At 42.1% G+C, this 23,344-nt stretch overlaps 1 protein-coding gene across 5 annotated transcripts in view; it reads right to left on the bottom strand.

Moving 5' to 3' along the window:
* Nucleotides 1-23,344, bottom strand: part of PHF8 (PHD finger protein 8) — a 105,862-nt gene that overhangs the window by 52,880 nt on the left and 29,638 nt on the right. For 3 of the 5 annotated variants that reach the window (XM_007991786.3, XM_007991788.3, XM_007991789.3), the window contains exons 7-13: nt 21,619-21,805; nt 18,090-18,252; nt 9,611-9,698; nt 9,183-9,289; nt 6,904-6,995; nt 2,770-2,859; nt 684-986 (exon numbers count right to left, since the gene is read on the bottom strand). In XM_007991786.3, the coding sequence (XP_007989977.1) occupies nt 684-986; nt 2,770-2,859; nt 6,904-6,995; nt 9,183-9,289; nt 9,611-9,698; nt 18,090-18,252; nt 21,619-21,805 (1,030 nt within the window). The remainder of the gene's footprint in view (nt 1-683; nt 987-2,769; nt 2,860-6,903; nt 6,996-9,182; nt 9,290-9,610; nt 9,699-18,089; nt 18,253-21,618; nt 21,806-23,344) is intronic. The other 2 variants (XM_007991791.3, XM_007991792.3) reach the window with 1 other exon arrangement.

Here is a 23,344-nt window from a genome sequence, read left to right as displayed (position 1 = left end):
CTGGTTCAGTTCACTGTCAAAACCACCTGAGCCAAGGCCTTCTGCTATACTGTCCCCCCACACCCCCACTGATCACAGGAGCAGGAGTTTGAAAATGTGTGGTTGGTTCAGGGGACACCTATCAATCTTGTGAACCATGTTCCCTTAAAAAAGAGGGGGCACATCTTCAGATGCCCATGGAGAGAATCACAATCTTGAGGCAAGATGGAGCCCTGGTGGAGGGCTTTTCTCAAGGACCTGCTCAAGACTACAACCTGACACACGCAATGTTTTCAAATCTCATTCCCACCCCAGCATTTCAAAATTCAGCTAAGTGTTATGTTTTCTGAAAAGAGCTCCTGAAAATCTTCCCTACCCAGACAGAATTAACCCTCCTCTGTATCTCAGGGTCCCACACACACCCTTGATTGTGGCATTCACAATACTTGATTGCACTCATTTGTTTTTATGCCTGTCTTTCTCACTCGCCTGTCAGCCTCTTGAGAGTCACATCCATAGCACCTATCACAGTGCCCAGCATAGAAAAGGTCTCAATAAATGCCTGTTAAATGAGTGGGACTGGTAGCCAAACACCAGGGGGTCTAAGGGACATGGCAGCCAGACAGGATAGCCTGCTTTTTGAAACCCTGTTCTTCCAAGGGACACCCAAAAGGGTTGGGCTGAACTCATGGGCCAGCACCCACCTTTGCTTTCTGGAAAGAGCCTGTCTTCAGTGCCTGATGATTGTATGTGTCCATGAGATTATAGCTCAACTGGCCAGCAGGCCCCAAGGCTGAACTCTCCTTGCCCTTTCGCTCTGCCTTCTTGAAGAGTTCCTTGGGCTTCAGGCCTTTCTTCTTTGAACCATTTTTGGAGGGCAGTGACAGCCTGGACATGGACATTGAAGTGGAATGGGCTGGCCTGGTTAGGGGAATGGAGCCGGCTGGGAAGATCCTCTGCAGCCCAAAGATATTGCTCGTCTTCCCAACGTTCTGTTGGAAGATGTCCTACAAGAGTGTTAGTACATGAGGGGGTTAGAGCTTACTCAAGGGTTCTCTCAACACTAAGAGCAGAGGTCTGTTCCTGGTACTGGTGGCACTGCCATGGAAGTGGCTTACAGATGCTCCACATATGCACACCCTAGCTTTTACATAATGAGTCATCAAGAATTTATTGGGTGGCATTTCTTTACCCAGCCATTGACAAGTAAGAAGACGAGCAAAGCACTACTGTCAAAATTGGAGAGAAAATACTCCACTAAGCAGCTGACATGAAACAGAAAATAATCAAGTACTAATCTGGGTGGTTCAAACTCTAAGGACTACAGGATTTGAGAAAAGGAGAGGTTCTAGTCCTAATTCTGCTACTAGCTAGCTCTGTAACTAGCTCAGGAAAGTTATCTGACCATTTGAGACTGTTTGCTCAGCTGTAAAATTAAAGGACTAGACTGGAAAGATGATTTCTGAAGATGTTCTGTGGCTACTTTGAGCTTCTTGGGAGGAGCCCTGAGAATCAGGGGAAGGTAGAAGGCGAATAAAAAGAACAAGTGGAGCCCTAGGCCTCCCACCTTCATCTTATTCAAAGCAGCTGTGCTTTGAATATTGGCCTTCCACCTAAGATGTCATTTTTAAAAAAGGATTCCATTGCTTTAAGTCATTTGAAAGCCCATGGACCACATATACTCTAAGTCCTCTTTCAACCAGCCCAGAGTTTTGTGGTTTAAGTGGGAGGCACTGGAGAAAAGGTAGGCCTTTAACTATCCTGAATGATTTTGACAGATGGGAGTGGAGGAAAATGAGAGGTAGGAGGTGGACACTGTAAGCTATGGTGTAGGCAGTGAAACATGCTGCAAACAGTGAGGCTAGAAGCACAACTTCCCAGCTCACTTTGACCACCCTTCAGCATGGATGTATATATCCTGGGCACTAAATAAAACTTTACAGCTTCTGAGCTTAAAGGAGTTCTCCTCTGGTGCCTCTGCTACTTCACCATCCCACACCAACTTCTCTCTTTGCTATAAAGTCTACTAATAACAATGGCTCACATTTATTGAGTACTTACTCTGCCAGGCACTGTGCGAGGGGCTCTACATATACTAGCTTTTGATCCTAACAAAATCCTGAAAGGTTAATGTTATCCTCACTTTACAGATGAGGAAACTGAGGCTCTGAAAGGCTTGCAAGTGACAGAGCAGGAACCAGAACCCAGGTTTCTCTGAATCTCTTACCACTATACCTTACTGCCTCGTGGTATATGCCACCTGTTGAAACATGGCTTTGTAATCATCTTCACCCCGAGAGAACTGTCATTTTGCAGAATGCAGAGACTGAGTCAAAATATTAATAACAACAACAACTACAACTACCACCACCACCCACCACCACGACCCACCATCAGAATTTATTGTGCACCTACTGTGTGCCAAGCACTCTATTTTTGTGCTCAACTCACATTACCTTACCTAATCCTTTTAACAATCCTTGAGTAGGTACAATTATTCCCCATTTTAGAGATGAGGAAACTGAAACTCAAAGAGGTTAACTTTGCTCAGGGTCCTCTACCAGGCTGAGTTCTTTGTGGGCAGGCACTATTTATGTGTTTTAAGAACCTAGCCCAATGTGCAGCACACTTGAAACACAGTAATAATTATCTGAATAAATGAATTGTGTCTTTGGTAGGGTCTTCCCGACCCTTCCCCTGGGCTCTCATGCTAACTGCAGAGGCCTAACCTGCCACTTGAGCCTCAAGGCCTTTCCAAATGCCTTCTCTTCCCTGCCCCATGCTCCTTACTTCCACCAGGCGGATCTCCCTGGCCAGATCTTTAATGAGCTGTACGGTTCGCACTGTCTCCGGGATCTCATCCTCATGGTCTGGCAGAGCCTGTCAAACAAGAGGCATGAGGAATAAACCCACACATAAAGAGACAACTGATTTTGGACAAATATGCCAAGGCAATTCAATGGAGAAAGGGTAGTCTTTTCAACAAATGATTCTGGACCAATTGGATATCCACATGCAAAAAAAAAAAAGAACCTCAATCCATATCTTGCACCATACACACAAACACAAACGTAAAATGGATTATAGACCTAAATGTAAAACCTAAAACTATACACCCTTTAGACCATGCTTGTCCAACCCACTGCCCAGGATGGCTTTGAATGTGACAACACAAATGAGTAAAATTTCTTAAAACATTATGAGACCTTTTTTGTTTTTTTGAGATAGAGTTTCGCTACTCTTGCATAGGCTGAAGTGCAATGGCACCATCTCAGCTCGCTGCAACCCCCCACCTCCTGGGTTCAAGCGATTCTCCTGCTTCAGCCTCCCCAGTAGCTGGCACTACAGGAGTGAACCACTACACCCAGCTAATTTTTTGTATTTTTAGTAGATACGAGGTTTCACCATGTTGGCCAGGCTGGTCTTGAACTCCTGACCTCAGGCGATCCACCCGCCTTGGCCTCCAAAGTGCTGGGATTACAGGCACGAACCACTGCACCCAGCCTATATGATTTTTTGTAATTTTTTTTTTCTTTTTTAAGCTCATCAGCTATTATGTGTGGCCCAAGACAATTCTTCCAATATGGCCCAGGGAAGCCAAAAGGTTGGAAACCCTTATTATATTTTATTTACTTCTTACTATTTTTTTGAGACAGTCTTACTCTGCCACCAAGGCTAGAGTTCAGTGGTGTGGTGGTCTTGGCTCACTGCAACCTTCACCTCCCAGGTTCAAGCAATTCTCATGCCTCAGCCTCCCCAGTAGCTGGGATTACAGGCATGTGCCACCACGCCTGGCTAATTTTTGTATTTTTAATAGAGATGGGGTTTCGCCATGTTGGCCAGGCTGGTCTCAAATTCCTGACCTCGGGTGATTCACCTGCCTCAGCCTCCCAAAGTGCTGGATTACAGGCGTGAGCCACTGTACCCTGGCCGGAAACTCCTGCTTTAGACAGAGGAGAAGTTCTTTGTGGCCTTCAGTTAGGCAAAGATTTCTTAGATAGGACATAAGCATGGACCCGAAAAGAAAAAAGTTGATCAACTGAACTTAAAAAGCAAAACATCTTTTTGAAAAACCTGTTTCAGCACCTCTGCTACTTTGTAAGCCACAGACTGAGAGAAAATATTTGTAAAACATCTATCTAAAAAAGACAGTATCAAGAGATATAAGGAACTAAGTTGTGGGTTTGGGCCACACCTCTCAAAAAAGTCAAGGACCTCAGAGAGATCAGCGGGGACAAACCAGCCTCTCCACTTGTGAGGAAGGAACTCTGTGCTGAGCAGCAACTGGCCCACAGCTAGCTCAACAGCAACCCAGAGCGATCCCTGTTAGTTGTCTCTTTTGTTTGCCCTCTTTTTGAGTACCAAGATTTACATTTTTATGTAGATCTCAAGGTTTTCCTTTGTGACTTTTCACTCCATTTCTGTATCCAGAGGGCTGAGAGAAAATTCCTCAGCATTTCCTTGTTTCTCATGGTTTAATTCTCTTTTTTTCCTTTAACTCTTTTCATCTATCTGGTGTAATTTATTTTCGTGGCTAGGTGGGGAGCTGAGAAACCATCTGACCCAGCTAGATAATCTTACGGCTTCCTCCTTCCCAGATCAGGGTCTCTGGAAAGGTAAGGGAGCAGGTTCCTCCCCTACAAATCATCTGCACTTCACAAGAGTCTTTCCATGAGCATGGGCGTCTCAGAACTATGTTCTACTCTACTCCAGCTCCCATTGATCACTCTGGGGCCATCCCTTGGTCCCTGGGTCCATCCTGAGTCATGAGTGCTTGGGGCACACCCACCTCCCTTTTGGTGTTTTTGGGACACAGTCACTCTAAAGTTCACTCCATGGGAGGGGTCAGAGATGAAACCCAAGGTAGCCACACCTGAGAGGTGTGGAGAAACAGAATCACAGGCTAAGGTCCAGGTATAGGTAAGCCCAGGGAGCAAGGGAAGGCTCAAAATATGAAATCCAAGAATATCTGAGGGGAAGGTTGGCAACAGGAACTAAGGAGATTGTACAAGTTAAGCCTGCAGTGCAGAGACCTTTGGTCACAGTATACCCAGAAAAGGGAGTATCTAAAGCCTAAGATTACATGTTGACATTTCTTCTTTTCTTGATTTCTTGGTGTGTTCTTTAAATTCAGTATTCTGAAGTTAATTCATTCACATGGATCAAAAATCAAATATTGGTGCTGAGAAGGAAATTAACAGCTAAAGGCTTACATTAGAAAAGAAAGAAAGGCCAGGTGTGGTGGCTCACGCCTGTAATCCCAGCACTTTGGGAGGCTGAGGTGGATGGATCAGGAGTTTGAGACCAGGAGTTTGAGACCAGCCCGGCTAACACGGTGAAACCCCATCTCTATTAAAAATACAAAAATTAGCCAGGCATGGTGGCACATGCCTGTAATCCCAGCTACTCAGGAGGCTGAGGCACGAGAATCACTTGAACCCGGGAGACAGAGGCTGCACTGAGCTGAGATCGTGCCACTGCACTCCAGCCTGGGCAACAGAGCAAGGCTCTGTCTCATAAATAAATAAATAAATAAAATTAAATTATATTGAAAAGCTTCATTCCTACCCTGTCCCTGCCATCAATCCCACCCTGTTCCTGCCATCAATCTCATCATCCCACTCCCACAGGTAACCATTTTCATTAGTTTCTACATCCCAGATCATATATTCAGGCAAGTGTATACTAAGATAATTCTTATTTCCCCCGTTTTTACATATAAAGTGGCACACTATACACACGGTTGTGCACCTTTACTTGACAAATTCTGGAGATCTTTCCAAATCAGTACATACAGAGCTTTTTTTTTTTTTTTATGGCTGATTAGTGTTCAGTTGGATAAACGGACACTCGCACATTTCTAAAACCCACTTTGGCAGTATGCATCAAGAGCCTTACATTTTTTCATATACTTTGATTCAGTGATTGTTCTTCCAGGAATCTATCCTGAAGAAACATTCAAGAAATGAGGGACAAAAACAGACATTTACTGTATGATTCTTTAAAACTATTCCCTCAAAGAAATAAAAAGGAAGCAGCAAAAAGCAAGTAGTTAGGCAAGGATGGTACATTCCTGCAAAAGAATATCACATAACTATCAAATGTTTCTGGAGAACTTTGGTGACACAGGAAAATTAAGATAAACCAACAGATTCAAACATGAAATTGGATATACAGTTGACCCTTAAAGAACATGGGTTTGAAATGTATGGGTCCATTTATATGCAGATTTTCTTCTGACTCTGCCACCTGGGACAGCCAAGACCAACCCCTCTCCTTTTTCTTCCTCCTCAGCCTACTCCATGTGAAGACAAGGATAAAGCCCTTTATGAAGATCCACTTCCACTTTATGAACAGTAAACATACGCTTTCAGCTTACTTTATTGTAATAATACAGTATATAACACAAATAACATATACAAAATATGTGTTGACTATGTTACTGGTAAGGCTTCTGGTCAACAGTAGGTTGTTAGCAGTTAAGGTTTTAGGGAGGCAAAAGTTATATGTGGATTTCTGACTGCATGGGGGGCAGGGTCTGCACCCCAACCTCCACATTGCTCAAGTGTCAACCACACAGTGTGACAGTAATTATGTTTTAAAATGCACATAAAAAAGACCAGAAGAAAATGTAGGCAAGTGTTAAATAGTAGTTCCCGCTGAGTGTAAAAATTATAGGCAATAATTTTCCTTCTTTATGCTCTTCCTCATTTTTCTAATACTCTAGAGTAATGTTGTATTACTTTTTATCATCAGAAAGATTGATTTTAAAATGTAATCTAAGGAATCCTAGTCCAGGCCTCCACTCTACACCCAGGGGCCCACAAGCTTCTCTGGACTCTTCTGTCTCTCCAAAACATCTACCAAATCCAGTCCCTACAAAGGGCAAAATTCCAGAGGAGGTAGAGAAATATGCATATTTACTTCTTTCCTTGTCCAGGCTCTAAAGGCCAAGTTCAAGGCTTTGCCACCATGGACCAGGTAGGAAGCAGGGTGTCTCCTGTTCTCTCGCAAACCTAAAGGAGGAAAGAGGAAAGCAGAGTGTCAACAAAGCCATGCAGGAAAGTGAAGGACTTGGGACTTTTGTTAAGACAACCAGAGAAAATGCTCAAGGTTCTGAGCGCCACTGCAGATCTCAGTTCTTCCAATAGTGTTCGTTTACTGAGTACCTACTAAGTGCTAGGAATGTGATATCTATTATCTCATTTAACCCTTATACCTATCCTGTAAGCAAGGTATTATCTTCATTATACAGCCCAGGAAATTGAGGTTCAGAGAGGCAAAGTCAAGACCAAAGGCACACACCTAGTAAGTGCTAGAGCCATGACTAAAACCATGTGTATTTGAATCTGAGGCTTGTGCCCCTTCCATGACATTACTGTGCCTGTTGGGTTTCAAAATGAGAACACTCATGAGGACTATGAATTCTACCTACACAGACTTGAAGGGCCATTCATGTACAAGATAGATTAGCTGTGTTCTGCCTTATGTCAGGAGGCTACTACAAACAGCCAGATTTAGGGTCTATAAATAATTTTCTACTGAACCAAGCTGTTTAGAATAAGTAATGAACAGTTAGTCATCCAACATCTGATTGAAAACTTAAGTGACAGTCTAGGTGGCAGAGTAAGAGTTTGAGGTATTGGCTATGAGGCTGTACTCATGGCCCCTGAGATTCTTTGTAACTCATCAATACTGATTTCTCCTGGCCAAGTCAACTTGAAGAATCTTAGGCCTAAGTAAGGGACCCATTCTATTCTCGATCACATCAGGGAAGAGGAAACCCAGTAAGCAAATTGGCTTCCAACTGGGCTAACGCCCAGGAACCAAAACAACGATGCCAGGACGGTCAGGACTGGGCCTTATCTCCAGGGGAAGCAGATCCAGGAAACTCTCAGACTATCCAGATTGAGCTTTTTATCTTAACCAGCAGGAAATAGAGATACTTTCACTGTGATCCAATATTCTCAGTCACACTTGCTAAACAAAAAGGTTAAAATCCATGCCCTGCCATGTATTATGCTGAGTAAAAAAGTGAATCTGAGAAGGTCACATACTATATGATTCCATTTATACAATATTCTTGAAATGACAAAATTCAGCCAGGCGTGGTGGTTCTCACGCCTGTAATCCCAGCACATTGGGAGGCTGAGGCGGGCAGATCATGAGGTTAAGAGATTGAGACCATCCTGGCCAACATGGTGAAACCCCGTCTCTACTAAAAATACAAAAATTAGCTGGGCATGGTGGCATGTGCCTATAGTCCCAGCTACTCTGGAGGCTGAGGCAGGAGAATCGCTTGAACCCAGGAGGCGGAGTTTGCAGTGAGCAGAGATTGCGCCACTGCACTCCAGCCTGGCGACAGAGCGAGACTCCATCTCAAAAAGAAGAAGAAAAAAAAAAAGTACAAAAACTAGCTGGGTGTGGTGGCGGGTGTCTGTAATCCCAGCTACTCAGAAGGCTGAGGTAGGTGAAGCTTGAACCCAGGAGGTGGAAGTTGCAGTGAGCCAAGATCACGCCACTACACTCCAGCCTGGGTGACAAGAGTGATACCCTGTCTTGGGGGAAAAAAAAAAAAAGAAATGATAAAATTATAGAAATGGAAAACAGATTAGTGGTTTCCAGAAGTTATGGATGGTACAGGGGAGGACAGTGGGTGAAACTATAAAGGGGTAGTATTGCTGGGTACTGTGGCTCATGCCTGTAACCCCAGCAAAAGGAGTCTGAGGTGAGAGAATCGTTTGAGGCCAGGAGTTTGAGACCAGTCTGGTCAACATAGCAAGACCCTGTTCGTACAAAAAAATTACAAAATTAGCTGGGTGTGGGGGCCCGTGCCTGTAGTCTTAGCTACTCGGCAAACAAAGGCTCCTAGGAGGATTGCCTGAGCCCAGGAGTTTGAAGCTGCAGTGAGCCATGATCGCACCACCGCACTCCAGCCTGGGTGACTGAGTGAAATCCTGTCTCAAAAAAGAAGGGGCTGGGGGCTGGGTGGGTAGCACTAGGGAGATTTTTTTTAAAGCACTAATTACCACTTTTTGACAATTGAACATATTTAAGGTACACAATATGGTTTTAATTTACATACTGAGATCTTTCTGGTGATGAAATAGTATCGTGTCTTGACTGCGCTACTTACACATACACACACACTCATTCACTCAGGGGAGAGGGGCAAAAAGGACAGTTGGCAAAGGGCTCCATACCACGAAAGATGTCCAGGATGTGCTTTCCCACATACCAACAGATGGTCTCAAAGTTGGGGAATTTGAAGAGGTCTGCTGTGCTCAGCCGCTTCTCAATCTCATAGGCTCTAGGAGGAGGAAACAAAACAACAAAAACAAGGATTCACTTACCGAGCACCTACTATGAATCAGGTATTGTTCTGGATGCTTTATATCTCTAATCCTCAAAACGACTCTGCAAGATCTGGCTTTATACATTAGGAAACTTGGGCTCAAAGGTTATATAACTTGCCCAAAGTCAAATAACTACTAAGTGCAGAAAAGGTGTTAATCTTCAGCTGAACATGATCAGGAACGAGGAACCACTCCTTTCTGGCTTTCTACATTGTACTCCTCACTCCAGCAGACAGGAATGGCCAACATGGAATCACCATAGTTTCAGGACTCACTTGAGCTGCATCTCGATGTTAAGGCTGTGTAAGAAGTTCCCTCCAAAGGCAAGGCAGTCCACAGGCGTCAGCACAGCATGGATCCATCCTGCAGTGTAACAAGGTAAAATCAAAGCTGGCAAAGGGCCTTTCTTCCTCTGGTTATCTCCACTACCTACTCATCTCAAACCCAACTCCTTAAGAGCAGGTAGCCTCCAAACTGGCTCCCCAACACCAGATGTTCTCAAGGTGTGGTCCAAGGAATCCTCAGGCTCCCTGAGACTCTTTCAGAGAAGCTGAGATGCCAAAACTATATTCATGAGAATATTATGATGTTCTTTGCCTTTTTCACCCTTATTCTCATGGGTATACAGTGGAGTTTTCCAGAGGGTACATGATGTGACATCAAATAGAATGAAAGCAAAAGCAGATCTGGGGATCTAACAATTTTTGATTAACCCAGATATTATAGAGATTTGCAAAGATGTAAAACAATGTCACTCTTCCCACTAAACATTTTTTAGAATGGTTTTCATAAAAAATTTTTATTTATGCTAACATGTAATGGGCTTATAATTATTTTTTAATAAATTAACAAGTATTTTTAAATTTTCTATTTTAATTTATATGGTAAAAATTGATAAACATAAACCACACAATAAAAAGCTCTTCTGGGTCCTTAATTTTTAAGAGTATAAAGGAATCCCAACTGTTTGCAAACCACTGCTCTACAATAATCTCATATCTATCCTTCACATCCCATCCTGAGCGATATATCTAAAATATAAATTAGGGTCAGGTGTAGTGGCTCATGCCTGTAATCCCAGCACTTTGGGAGGCCGAGGTGGGCGGGTCACCCAAGGTCAGGAGTTCGAGATCAGCCTGACCAACATGGCAAAACCCCGTCTCTACTAAAAATAGAAAAATTAGCTGGGCATGGTAGCAGGCACCTGTAATACCAGCTACTCGGGAGGCTGAGGCAGGAGAATCGCTTGAACCTGGGAGGCGGAGGTTGCAGTGAGCCGAGACCACACCATTGCACTCCAGCCTGGGCGACAGGTGTGAGCCACTGCGCCTGACCTATATTATTCTTTTTATCTTTTGGTACATCTGAAATACTTCATTAGAAACTAAATAAACAAATAAACCTTCAATGGCCCTCAATCGCCTCTGTGGTAAGTTCAGTCGGCCTACTTTTTCATTTTCACCCACCCCAGCCCTTGTTGTTTAAGCTCTAGTATCCATAAGCTGCGTCACACAGTTTTGGTTTGCTTCCACCTTTTCCTATGTCTGAAATGCCATTCCTGTCTTTCTTTTCTTAGTTAATCCCTACTCACCCTTCTAGTGTCGCTCTCCTAAGATTTTCACAAACCTCTGGGCTAGACTAAGCGCTCTTCTCTGTGCTTCCAAAACTAAGGGTGAATACGTCTATTGGTGCTATTGTGGCTAGTAGATTATACTGAAACAGCCTATCAATCTTTTGTCCTTAGCACTTAGCCCAATGCTAGGGCACACAGTAGACACTCAATGCTTGTGGCACTAAGTAGATTGCACCTGGTGTGTGGGCATTTCTACCAAGATGTAAATTAATTAACTCAAACCGCTAATGGGCAAATTCAATTCACCAGTTACTAAATGCCCAGTACAGAAAAGTCATTATGGAATAGACCAGGCAAAGGATTCAAAGATGGATGAATAAATGCCTGGGAACAGAAAACTATAAAAGAGAAAAGCAGATGTGGGTGGGAGTTGGGTGGGGAGTGAATGACCTGCCTCACCATGTATTAAACATTCTAAAAAACCAATGAAATCGTACCAATAATATTGATAATTGAAGAGAAAAACAGACTTGTAAAACAACAGACAATCCAATATATATAAGACAATATATGGTTAGACAAATATAGAATTATATAACAAGAATTTGAAAGAAAGCATTGTAAGAATACCTTAGTGAGCAATTCCAAACATGCTTGACACAAAAATAGAAAATAGAAATTCTCAGCAAAGAAATACACAAGAAACAAAGGAAAATTTTAGGAATGAAATGTACTGTATCTGGGCCAGGTGTGGTGGCTCACACCTGTAATCCCAGCACTTTGGGAGGCCGAGGTGGGTGTATCACGAGGTCAGGAGCTCGAGACCAGCCTGACCAGCATGGTAAAACTGTCTCTACTAAAAATATAAAAATTAGCCGGGTAAGGTGGTGCGCGCCCGTAATCTCAGCTACTTGGAAGGCTGAGGCAGGAGAATCACTGGAACACAGGAGGCAGAGGTTGCAGTGAGCTGCGATCGCGCCACTGCACTCCAGCCTGGGTGATAGAGCGAGACTCTGTCTCAAAAAAAAAAAAAAAAAAAAAACTCTATCTAAAATTAATGCAATGGACAAACTCAACAGAAGAATGGAGACAATAGAAGAAACAGAATAATTCGAAGACAGAGAAACCGAAATTACCCAATCTGAACTTGAACAGAGAGAAAAAAGACACAGAAAAATAAACTTAAGGACTTGCGGGACTAAGACAAGATACGTAACATTCATGTAATCAGAGATCCAGCAGAAGTTAGAGTATGAGTCTAAAAAAGTATTTCAAGAAATAATGGTGGCCTGGCGCGGTAGCTCACACCTGTAATCCCAGTACTTTGGGAGGACAAGGCAGGCAGATCACCTGAGGTCAGGAGTTCAAGACCAGCATGGCCAATATGGTGAAACCCCGTCTCTACTAAAAATACAAAAATTAGCGGGGCATGGTGGCACATGCCTGTAATCCCAGCTACTTGGGAGGCTGAGGCACAAGACTCACTTGAACCCGGGAGGCGGAGGTTGCACTGAGCCGAGATCGCACCACTACACTCCAGCCTGGGCAACAGAGTAAGACTCCCTCTCAAAAAAAAAAAAAAAGAAAAGAAAAATAATGGCTAAAAATTTCACATATACGGCAAAAGACATAAACCTACACATTCAAGCAGCTCAGTGAACACATTCAGCATTATAAACCCAAAGAAATCCACGCCAAAAAAAAACACATCATGGCCAAACTGCAGAAAAGAAAAAAAAAAAAAAGAATGAAAGTATCAAGAAATGATACATTATCTATTGGGGAAAAACAATTCAAATGATAGCCAAAATCTCATCAGAAACCACAGAGGCCAGAAGGAAACAGCAAAACATTCTTTAGGTGTTGAAAGAAAAGAACTATTAACCCAGAGTTCTATATCCAGAAAAATATCCTTCAGGAATGAAATAAAAAAAAATCAAGACATTTACAGATGGAAAAAAACTAAGAACTTGTCAACAGTAGACCTACCCTGAAACTCTCAACACCAGAAAGGAAAACAGAATAGACGAGTAAAAACATGGGTAAATACCACAGAATTTCCTTCACTTGAGTTTTCTAAATTATATTTCATAGGGAAAGAAAAATTATAAAACTTTGTGATACAGTTCTCAACATACGCAGAGAACAGAAGCCCTCTTGGTGTAGTGGGTAGCACGACAATCTCATAATCAATGTATGAAGAGAAATATTTAAGACAAATACATGGAAAAATGTAAAACATGACTAATTGTAGAAAAATGTGAAGGATAAAGGGATGTAAAAAGAGGTAAGGTTTTGGGCCTGGTGTGGTGACTGACGCCTATAATCTCAGCACTTTAGGAAGCCGAGATGGGTGGATCACTTGAGCTCAGGAGTTCAAGACCAGCCTGGGCAACATGGCAAAACCCCATCTCCACTAAAACTAAAAAAAAATCAGCCAGACGTGGTAGTGTACATCTGTGGTCCCAGTAACTTGGGAGGCTGAGGTAGGAGGATTGCTTGAGCCCGGGAGGTCAAGGCTGCGGTGAGCTGTCATCTTACCACTGCATTACAACCTGGGTGACAGAATGAGATTCTGTCTCAAAAAAAAGAGGTAAGGTTTCAACCCTTCCCTCAAACAGGTAATATGTAAATACTAGTAGACTGTGATATGCTATGTATGTATAAAGTAATAATTAGAGTAAACACTAAAAAATAACTAGAAAACCTATATGAAAGCTGAACCAAAAAATTCTTATGAAAATTCAAGGGACTGGCTGGGCCCTATGGCTGACGCCTATAATCCCAGCACTTTGGAGACTGAGGCAGGTGGATCACCTGAGGTCTGGAGTTCGAGACCAGTCGAGTCAACATGGTGAAACCCCGTCTCTACTAAAAATACAAAAAAATTAGCCAGGCATGGTGATGGGTGCCTGTAATCCCAGCTACTCGGGAGGCTGAGGCAGGAGAATCGCTTGAACCCAGGAGGCAGAGGTTGCAGTGAGCTGAGACCGCACCATTGCACTCCAGCACGAGCAACAAGAACAAAACTTCATCTCAAAAAAAAAAAAATTCAAGGGGCTAAATAATACTGAAAAAGAAAAAGTTGGAGCACTGGCACTTCCCAATTTCAAAACTTACTACAAATGTACAATAATCGAGATGGCATAACACTGTTAGAAGGATTGATAGAATAGAATTCAAGGACCAGAAATAAACCCCCATCTTTGGTCAACAGATTTTTGACACAGGTGTCAAGACAATTCAATGGGGAAAGAACAGTCTTTTCAAAAGGTTCTGGGACAACTAGATAACTACATACAAAACAAAGAAATTGGACCCTTACCTCATACCATATACAAAAATTTAAAAATGGATGAAAGATCTAAAGGTAAGAACTAAAACTATAAAATGCTTAGAAGAAAACTTAGGCATAAATCTTCATGAACTTGAATTAAACAAGTCTCTCAGACACCAAAAGCATAAGCAAATAAAGAAAAAAATAAATTGGACATCAAAATTTGTAACTTTTGTCCTTCATAGGACACTATCAAAAAAGTGACAAGACAGCCCCAAAATGAGAGAAAATGTTTGCAAATCATATATCTGGTAAAAGTCTAGTATCCAAAGTATATAAATTCTTATAACTCAACAATGAAAAGATAATCTAACTAAAGAATGGGCAAAAGATTTAAATAGCTATTTCTCAAAAAAAAAAAAAAACTATACAAGTGCCCAATGAACATGCAGAAAGATGTTCAACATCAAAGGTCATCCAGAAAACAGAAATCAAAACCTCAATGAGATACTACTCTACACCCATTAGGATGGCTACAATCATAAAGAGACAGCAATAAGCATTGGAGGAAGATGTGAAGAAACTGAAATTCTCATACATTACTGTTGAGAATATAAAATGGTGCATGCAGCTGCTTTGAAAAGTTTGTCAGTTCCTTAAAAAGTTAAACACAGAGTTACCATATGACTCAGCAATTCCCCTCCTCGATATATACCCAAGAAGAAATGAAAACACATGTTCGCACAATAACTCGTACATGAATGTTCACAGCAACACTACTCATAACAGCCAAAAAGTGCAAACAACTCAAATGTCTATCAACTGACTAATGGATAAACAAAATGTGGCATATCCACACCACAGAATATTACTCAGCTGTTAAAAAGAATGAAGTGGCCAGTGCAGTGGCTCACGCCTATAATCCCAGCATTTTGGGAGGCCGAGGCGGACAGATCACGTGGTCAGCAGATCGAGACCATCCTGGCCAACATGGTAAAACCCTGTCTCTACTAAAACTACAAAAATTAGCTGGGCATGGTGGCGCGAGCCTGTAGACCTTGCTACATGGGAGGCTGAGGCAAGACAATCGCTTGAACCCGGGAGGCAGAGGTTGCAGTGAGTGGAGATCGCGCCACTGCACTCCAGCCTGGCAACAGAGCGATACGCGATACTCCGTCTCAAAAAAAAAAAAAAAGAAGTGCTGGCTGGGGAGCGGGAGTGGCTCACATCTGTAATACCAGCACTTTGGGAGGCCTAGGTGTGTGGATCACCTGAAGTCAGGAGTTCGAGACCAGCCTGGCCAATATGGTGAAACCCCATCTCTACTAAAAATACAAAAATTACCCAGGCAGTGGTGGCAGGTGCCTGTAATCCCAGCTATTCGGGAGTCTGAGGCAGGAGAATCGCTTCAGCTTGGGAGGTAGAGGTTGCAGTGAGCCAAGATCGTGCCACTGCACTCCAGCCTGGACATACTGATAAATGCTATAACATGGATGATTCTTGAAAACATTATGAGTGAAAGAAGCTAGCCACAAAAGACAGCATATTACAACATTCCATTTATATGAAATATTCAGAAGGTGAAATCCATATACAAATGAAGTTAAAAACGGGTTGTCAAGGGCTGGCGGACAAATGAATAAAGAGTGACTGCTAATGAGTATAGGGTTTCTTTTTAAAACAATGAACATTTGGGCCAGGCACAGTGGCTCACGCCTGTAATCCCAACACTTTGGGAGGCCGAGGCGGGTGGATCACCTGAGGTCAGGAGTTCAAGACCAGCTTGGCCAACATGGTGAAATCCCATCGCTATTAAAAACACAAAAATTAGCTGTGCGTGGTGGCATAAGCCTGTAGTCCCAGCTACTTGGGACGCTGAGGCAGGAGAATCACTTGAACCCGGCGGCAGAGGTTGCAGTAAGCCGAGATCATGCCACTGCACTCCAGCCTGGACAAAAAAGTGACTCCATCTCAAAAAATAAATAAATAAAATAATGAACATTCTCTGGTATTAGATAGCAGTGACGTACAACCTTGTACATATATAAAGAACTGAATTGTACCCTTTAAAATGGTAAATTTTACAATATATAAGATGTATCTTAGTTTTTCAAAAGCTCATTTAACTTAATGAAAATACAACATATCAATATTTGTGTGACACACCTACATCAATGCTGAGAGGGAAATTTAGGGAAAGACTGAAATCAATAAACTAAGCTCTCATCTCAAGACTACAAAAAGAGCAAAATAAACCAAAAGCAAGCAGAGGGAAGGAAAAATAAAGATAAAAGCAGAAATCAATACAACTGAAAACAAAAAGACAACAGAGAAAAATCAATAAAACAAAAAGTGGGCCAGGTGTGGTGGCTCACCCCTGTAATCCCAGCACTTTGGGAGGCCAAGGCAGGCAGATCATGAGGTCAGGAGATGGAGACCATCCTGGCCAACATGGTGAAACCGCAACTCTACCAAAAACACAAAAATTAGCCAGGCGTGGCGGCCGGCGCCTGTAATCCCAGCTACTCGGGAGGCTGAGGCAAGAGAATCACCTGAACCTGGGAGGCAGAGGTTGCAGTGAGCCGGGATCAGGATCGCACCACTACACTTCAGCCTGGGTGACAGAGTGAGACTCTGTCTCAAAAAAAAAAAAAAAAAAAAAGTGGCTCTTTGGAAATATCAATAAAAATTGACCAATCTGTAGAAGACTGACACAAACAAAAGAGAAAGCACAAATAACTAATGTCAGGAATGATACAAAGAATACCACTAGAGACTTGGAAGATATCAAAAGGGTAATAAGAAAACACTATATGGCCGGGTGCAGTGGCTCATGCCTATAATCCCAGCACTTTGGGAGACTGAGGGGGGTGGATCACCTGAGGTCAGAAGTTCAAGACCAGCCATGGCCAACATGGTGAAACCCCATCTCTACTAAAAATTAAAAAATTAGTCGGGCGTGGTAGTGCAAGCCTGTAATCCCAGCTACTCAGGAGGCTCAGGCAGGAGAATCTCTTGAGCCTGGGAGGCAGAGATCACAGGCAGACGAGATCGCGTCACTGCACTCCAGCCTGGGTGACAAGAGTGAAACTCCATCTCAAAAAAAAAAAAAGGAAAACACTATGAACAACTCCACACATACATTTGACAATTTAGATTAAATAGACCAATTCCTTGAAAAGCAGATGATCGCAACTTACTTAACACAAAATACAAAATCTGAATAGCCTTACGAAGATTTTTAAAATTGAATGTTAATTTAAAACTTCCCAAGAAAACAAATCTCCAGGCATATGTGATTACACTAGAGAATTCTACTATACATTTTAAGAAAATTTAACACTAATTCTGATTAAAGAAATGAAAGAAAATCTAAATAAGTAGAGAGATATACTGTATTCATACAAGACCCAATCAAGTAAAGATGTCAACTCTCTCCAAATTGAGACAACTGGGGGATTTTTTTCACAATAAATATACTCAAATCTCACCCAAGACCTAAGAATTCATAATTCTAAGAGTGAAGCCCAGGTACATACTATTTAGGAAAAAAAGCCCCATCCCCACCACAGGTCATTCTGACTTAGAGCCTAGAATGCCAGCCTCCCAGGCACTAACCCTAGAGTTACGGGGCTCAGAGTCATGTTCTCTATCTTCACCAAGATGACATCAACCCAGGACAAAGAAGTCCATCAGCCTCCTCCTGGACATTCCCCACTTTCAGCCTCCCCAGGTGACCATGCTGCTCACTGACTACCACATGAAATTTTCAAGGCCCAGTTCTGTGCCTTTGGCTGATATGAGAAAGACATCCCACATAATCAGATTAATATGCTATGGGGCCAAAAGCTCTCTTCTTCTTTCCACCCTCCCTGAACCCTCCCAGAGGCACCCAAGGGAAGACCTGTGGGAATGAAAAGTGTCTGTCCTTGCTTCACGGAACACTTGTAGCACTTGTCCACCTGGTCCCCAAAGAACATCTCATTCTGATTAGAGGAACTGCTCCAGCACTCAAAGAGAGTCAGATTGGCATTTGTTGGGCGAATCAGGTAGAAGATCTTTTCACCCTGAAACAAAAAGAGGTTAAAGTGACAAAAATACCAAGGGTTTCCAGAAAAGTCCTTAATGGGTACTCCAAAAGGCTATTATTTCTCCCATGCTCCAAAATGATGGCAATATGCCAGATTTCTTGCCCAAACCCATCCAAGAATCATTTTTATGTGGATTTGGAAAACTTCAAAAGGTCACTTTGCTTTTTGTACTTTTAAGTTTCTATAAACTTGACAAAAACAAATTGGAAAGGGCATTTCAAACAAAATTGTTCAAGTTAAGACAAATGTACCCCAAGTGTTCCTATTTTAGACACAATGCCAAATAAAAAATGGCCTCTACAGATGAGTAGATCAATACTAGTAGCCTTAGGAGAATTTAAGGCCACATTACTGATGAGAAGAAAATTGAATTTGCCTTCAAATGCCATTTACAGAGTGTTCCTTCCCACACCTGCAATCAAAGCCCAAGGACTTCTGGAAGATTATATGTTATGTGATTATCTTTTGGAAGAACATTTATTTCCTAATTGTGTTTTGCCTGGATAAACATCAGAAAGATAATTTGGCAAAAAAGAAAAGAAAAAGAAAGAAACAAAAACCCAGTAGCACAAATATATTCTCAAAGCATGATTGGTTTAACCAATATTTCCCAATAATAAATTTCAATGAAGAAAAGTAACACTAGAAATATCAGTTGTACAACCGGAGAATTTTGAATCAGATCTGTAGATTAGGTACTAGTATATCAATGTTAACTTACTGATTTTGATAACTATACAAATTATTTAAGACATTGTCTTTGTTTTTAAGACAAAGTTTTAAGACAAACCTGTAGTTAAGAACTACAACTGAATTATTAAGATATAAAGGAATACTATGTCTTTACGTGCAAATGTCTCAGGAAAAAAAATATATATAACCGTTTTATTGTGTTTGCTTTAGAGAGAGAATATAATAAAATGGTAACATTTGAGGAATCTCGGGGAAGGGCAGAGATTCTTCCCATTATTTTTGAACTTTTCTATAAAATGAAATTATTTTAAAATAAGAGTTAAACCTAACATTTGCATAATAGCACTTTCATTTACACATTCTAATTCCTACATGATAAACCAATGGAAACAACTAGTTAAGGACTTGTGATCACTTGGACAAGAGCCACAATCCAAGTTTTCCATTCTTTCCTTTGACTTTTCTGGTAAGAAAACTAGGCCAGGCATGTTGGCTCAAGTCTGAAATCTCAGCACTTTGGGAGGTCAAGGCAGGAAGAGCACTTGAACCCAGTTTTGAGTCCAGCCTGGGCAACATAGTGGGACCCTGTCTCTACAAAAAATAAAGTAAAAAAATTGTCTGGACACGGTGGCTCATGTCTGTAATCCTAGCACTTTGGGAGGCCAAGGTGGGAAGATCTCTGGAGCTCAGGAGTTTGAGACCAGCCTGGGCAACATAGTGAGAGCTAGTCTCTACAAAAAAAAATTTTCTTAATTAGCCAGATGTGTGGTGTACATCTGTAGTCCCAGCTACTTGGGAGGCTGAAGTGGGAGGACAGCTTAAGCACAGCAGGTCGAGGCTGCAGTGAGCCATGATCATGCCACTGTACTCCAGCCTGGGTGACAAAGTGAGACACTGTCTCTAAAAAAAAAAAAAAAAAAAGGTAAAAAAAATTAGCTGGGAGTGATGGCATGCACCTATATTCCCAGGCACTCAGGAGGATCCCTTGAGCCCAGGAGTGAGAGGCTGCAGTGAGCTATGATTGCACCACTGCACTCCAGCTTGGGTGACAGAGCCAGATTCTGTCTTTTAAGAAAAAAATAATAATAATAAAAAAGAAAACTAAATAATGTGAACAACGGTGAAAACCAAAATCATTTAAGGAATTAGGAATTTGTTTTCCAGACCTCAAAAATCCTTTATAGTCACTGACAATTAATACACTAATTACAAAATTGTTAACAATCACTAAAAAGGAAACTATAGAAATCCTGACTTTAAAAAGATTTCTTACACAGGTTTTATCTTCACTGTGGTGGCAGTTAAATGACTATATACAATTGACAAAATTCATCAAATTGTACAATTAAAACGGATGAATTTTTATTTATTTATTTATTTTTTTGAGACGGAGTCTCACTCTGTCGCCCAGGCTGGAGTGCAGTGGCGCCATCTCGGCTCACTGCAAGCTCCGCCTCCCAGGTTCATGCCATTCTCCTGCCTCAGCCTCCCCAGTAGCTGGGATTACAGGTGCCTGCCACCACGCCCAGCTAATTTTTTTTGTATTTTTAGTAGAGACGGGGTTTCACCATGTTAGCCAGGATGGTCTCGATCTCCTGACCTCATGATCCGCCCGTCTTGGCCTCCCAAAGTGCTGGGATTCGGCCAAAATGGATGAATTTTATGGTATATAAATTATACCTCAATAAAGTTGGAGGAAGGGAAGCTTCGCATGTTGCCAGGAATTTCTAAAGTAAATGTGGACGTTTCCATACATGCTGGTATGAGTATAAGTTGGTTCAATTAAGAAGGTAAGAGTGGTTGGGTGCAGTGGCTCATGACTGTAATCCCAACACTTTGGGAGGTGTGTTGGAGGCAAGCAGATCACTTCAGGTCAGGAGTTCGAGACCAGTCTGGCCAACATGGTGAAACCCTGTCTCTATTAAAAATACAAAAATTAGCTGGGCGTGGTGGTGGGCGCCTATAATCCCACCTACTTGGGAGGCTGAGGCAGGAGAATTGCTTGAACCCAGGAGGCAGAGGTTGCAGTGAGCTGAGATCACGCCGCTGCACTCCAGCACTGGCAACTGTCAGCTTGGGCGACAGACTAAAACTCCATCTCAAATAAATAAATAAATAAAATCTTTGTTTTTCCTCTGCATCAACAACAACAAAAAAGAAGGTAACAACCAGGAAAACCTCAGGTATCTGCTATTATTTTAAAATGTTTGATTAGTCAAACATTTTTGAATCGATTTTTTTTTTTGATACGGAGCCTTGCTCTGTCGCCCAGGCTGGAGTGCAGTGGCATGATCTCGACTCACTGCAAGCTCCGCCTCCCGGGTTCACGCCATTCTCCTGCCTCAGCCTCCCCAGTAGCTGGGACTACAGGCGCCCACCACCACGCTCAGTTGATTTTTTGTATTTTTAGTAGAGATGGGGTTTCACCGTGTTAGTCAGGATGGTCTCAATCTCCTGACCTCGTGATCTGCACGCCTCAACCTCCCAAAGTGCTGGGATTACAGGCGTGAGCCACCATGCCTGGCCAAATCAAATATTTTTTATTCAAAAATGTAAATCAAACTAATTCAAAATGTTTCTGTGCTGCCATGTGACACGTACAGGGAGGCCCAAGGCCTGGCTGCCTCCAGAAGCCATGCATATTCCTACCTTGAGTACATGGTACCAGACAGAGGTGCCACCAAAGTCAATGTGAAAGTCTGTATAGCTATCTCGCACACTCATGAGGCAGTACTTCTGTACATTGGGTCTCTCAAAGACACATTCCTCTGGCCACAAGTTTTCGACCCATGACAGCTTTCGAACAATCTTCGGTGTCTCCACAAGGTTAGAAAGTCTACCAAGGAAGGGGTGGACAGCAGATGTCAGCTGATTGGGAATAGAAGGTTGAGGCCTGAATAAAATACCCCACAGTTCACTGAGGGTCAGATAAGTCAGAGAACAAGTTCCCTCCACAGAATCCCCAAAGGCACACAAGACACTTATTTCTGTTCTGTAAGTCTGGTCAGTATCCTCACTCTACTCATCTCCAGAAATCCCAAGTCCCAGCTCCATAGGCTTCTCCAGTCAAAGGTGTTCATTTCCTCCACTAAATGCTCATACTCCCCAGCCCCACTCCAGACTACTCACTTGGCATGTGGACTACAGAAGTTATTGCACTATCCCTATCTCATAGTGTCTTCTTTATGAGAAACCACTAGAGCAACCTCACAGGGCTCAGTTCCAGGTAAAGAAATGTTTCTCTGAAACATCTGGTTGTTTTTATCCTATGTAAAATCTTACAATATTGCACTCCTCTCTTTGTTCTGAACTTCAGGAAATTCACTGAAAACTCTACAGTCCATCTCCACCAACTATCCAGACATTCATAAATGCATTTTATGTGCAGAGTACCCACCACATGCATATCCCATTTCCCAATCTTATTTCACTTTTGTCCTAATTTTTCTTTTGTTTTTTTTTGGCTTCTCCACATCTCTGTAAGTTACCTTTAATAGTCCTTCAGGATGAAGTGAGGTATAAACTAACAATTATAGTTTTAAAACACTCTCAGGTTGTTTAACCTTGCATCTTAGAAACAACAGCAAGGGTCTTAATATTGTACCGCAATCACATAATATGTTACCATAGGGAAAGTGGCTAAAGAGTACACAGGACCTCCCTGTACACTTTTTTGCAACTTCCTATGAATCTACAAATTAAAAGTTAAAAATGTAAATAATCAAACAGTAAGTTTCCTAAGGGCAAAAAGATAAGTTATGATTTCTTGGTATTTCCTACATTTCTGACCCAAAGAGAAGACTATATACGTTATCTATTGAGTGTGTGAGTCCAGATAGAATCATTTAAAGGTAAATAGATTTCTCTTTTTCTTTTTAAATGTAAGAAACTTACATTGGGGTAATTTTAGTAAATCTATTTCCAGGAACTGAGGACCTATCCCAGCAGTTACACAATGACTATGCCACTGTTGTATACAGGAGGAAAAGGTCAAAGAAGGCTGTCCTAAGGTCTTGAAAAAGGAGACAAAAATTAATTAAAATAGCTACTATGTAATCTATCCAATGCTATAAACTGTGGAGAAATATGACTCAAGTGTTATAATATGAGCAGCTACCCTAGAAAATATAACCCAGCTCGCCATCCCAGAGGAAGAAACCACCAGGAAGAAGAGAAAGGAACACGAGGCGAGGTGCAGTGGCTCATGCCTGTAATCGCAGCACTTTGGGAGGCCGAGGCGGGCAGATCACCTGAGGTAGGGAGTTCGAGACCAGCCCTGCCCACATCGTGAAACCCTGCCTCTACTAAACATACAAAAATTAGCCAGGCATGGTGGCGGGCGCCTATAATCCCAGTTACTCAGGAGGCTGAGGCA

The sequence above is a fragment of the Chlorocebus sabaeus genome, chromosome X, assembly GCF_047675955.1.
Source record: "Chlorocebus sabaeus isolate Y175 chromosome X, mChlSab1.0.hap1, whole genome shotgun sequence".
Classification (NCBI taxonomy): domain Eukaryota; kingdom Metazoa; phylum Chordata; class Mammalia; order Primates; family Cercopithecidae; genus Chlorocebus; species Chlorocebus sabaeus.
This window is presented reverse-complemented; position numbering and strand designations above follow the sequence as displayed.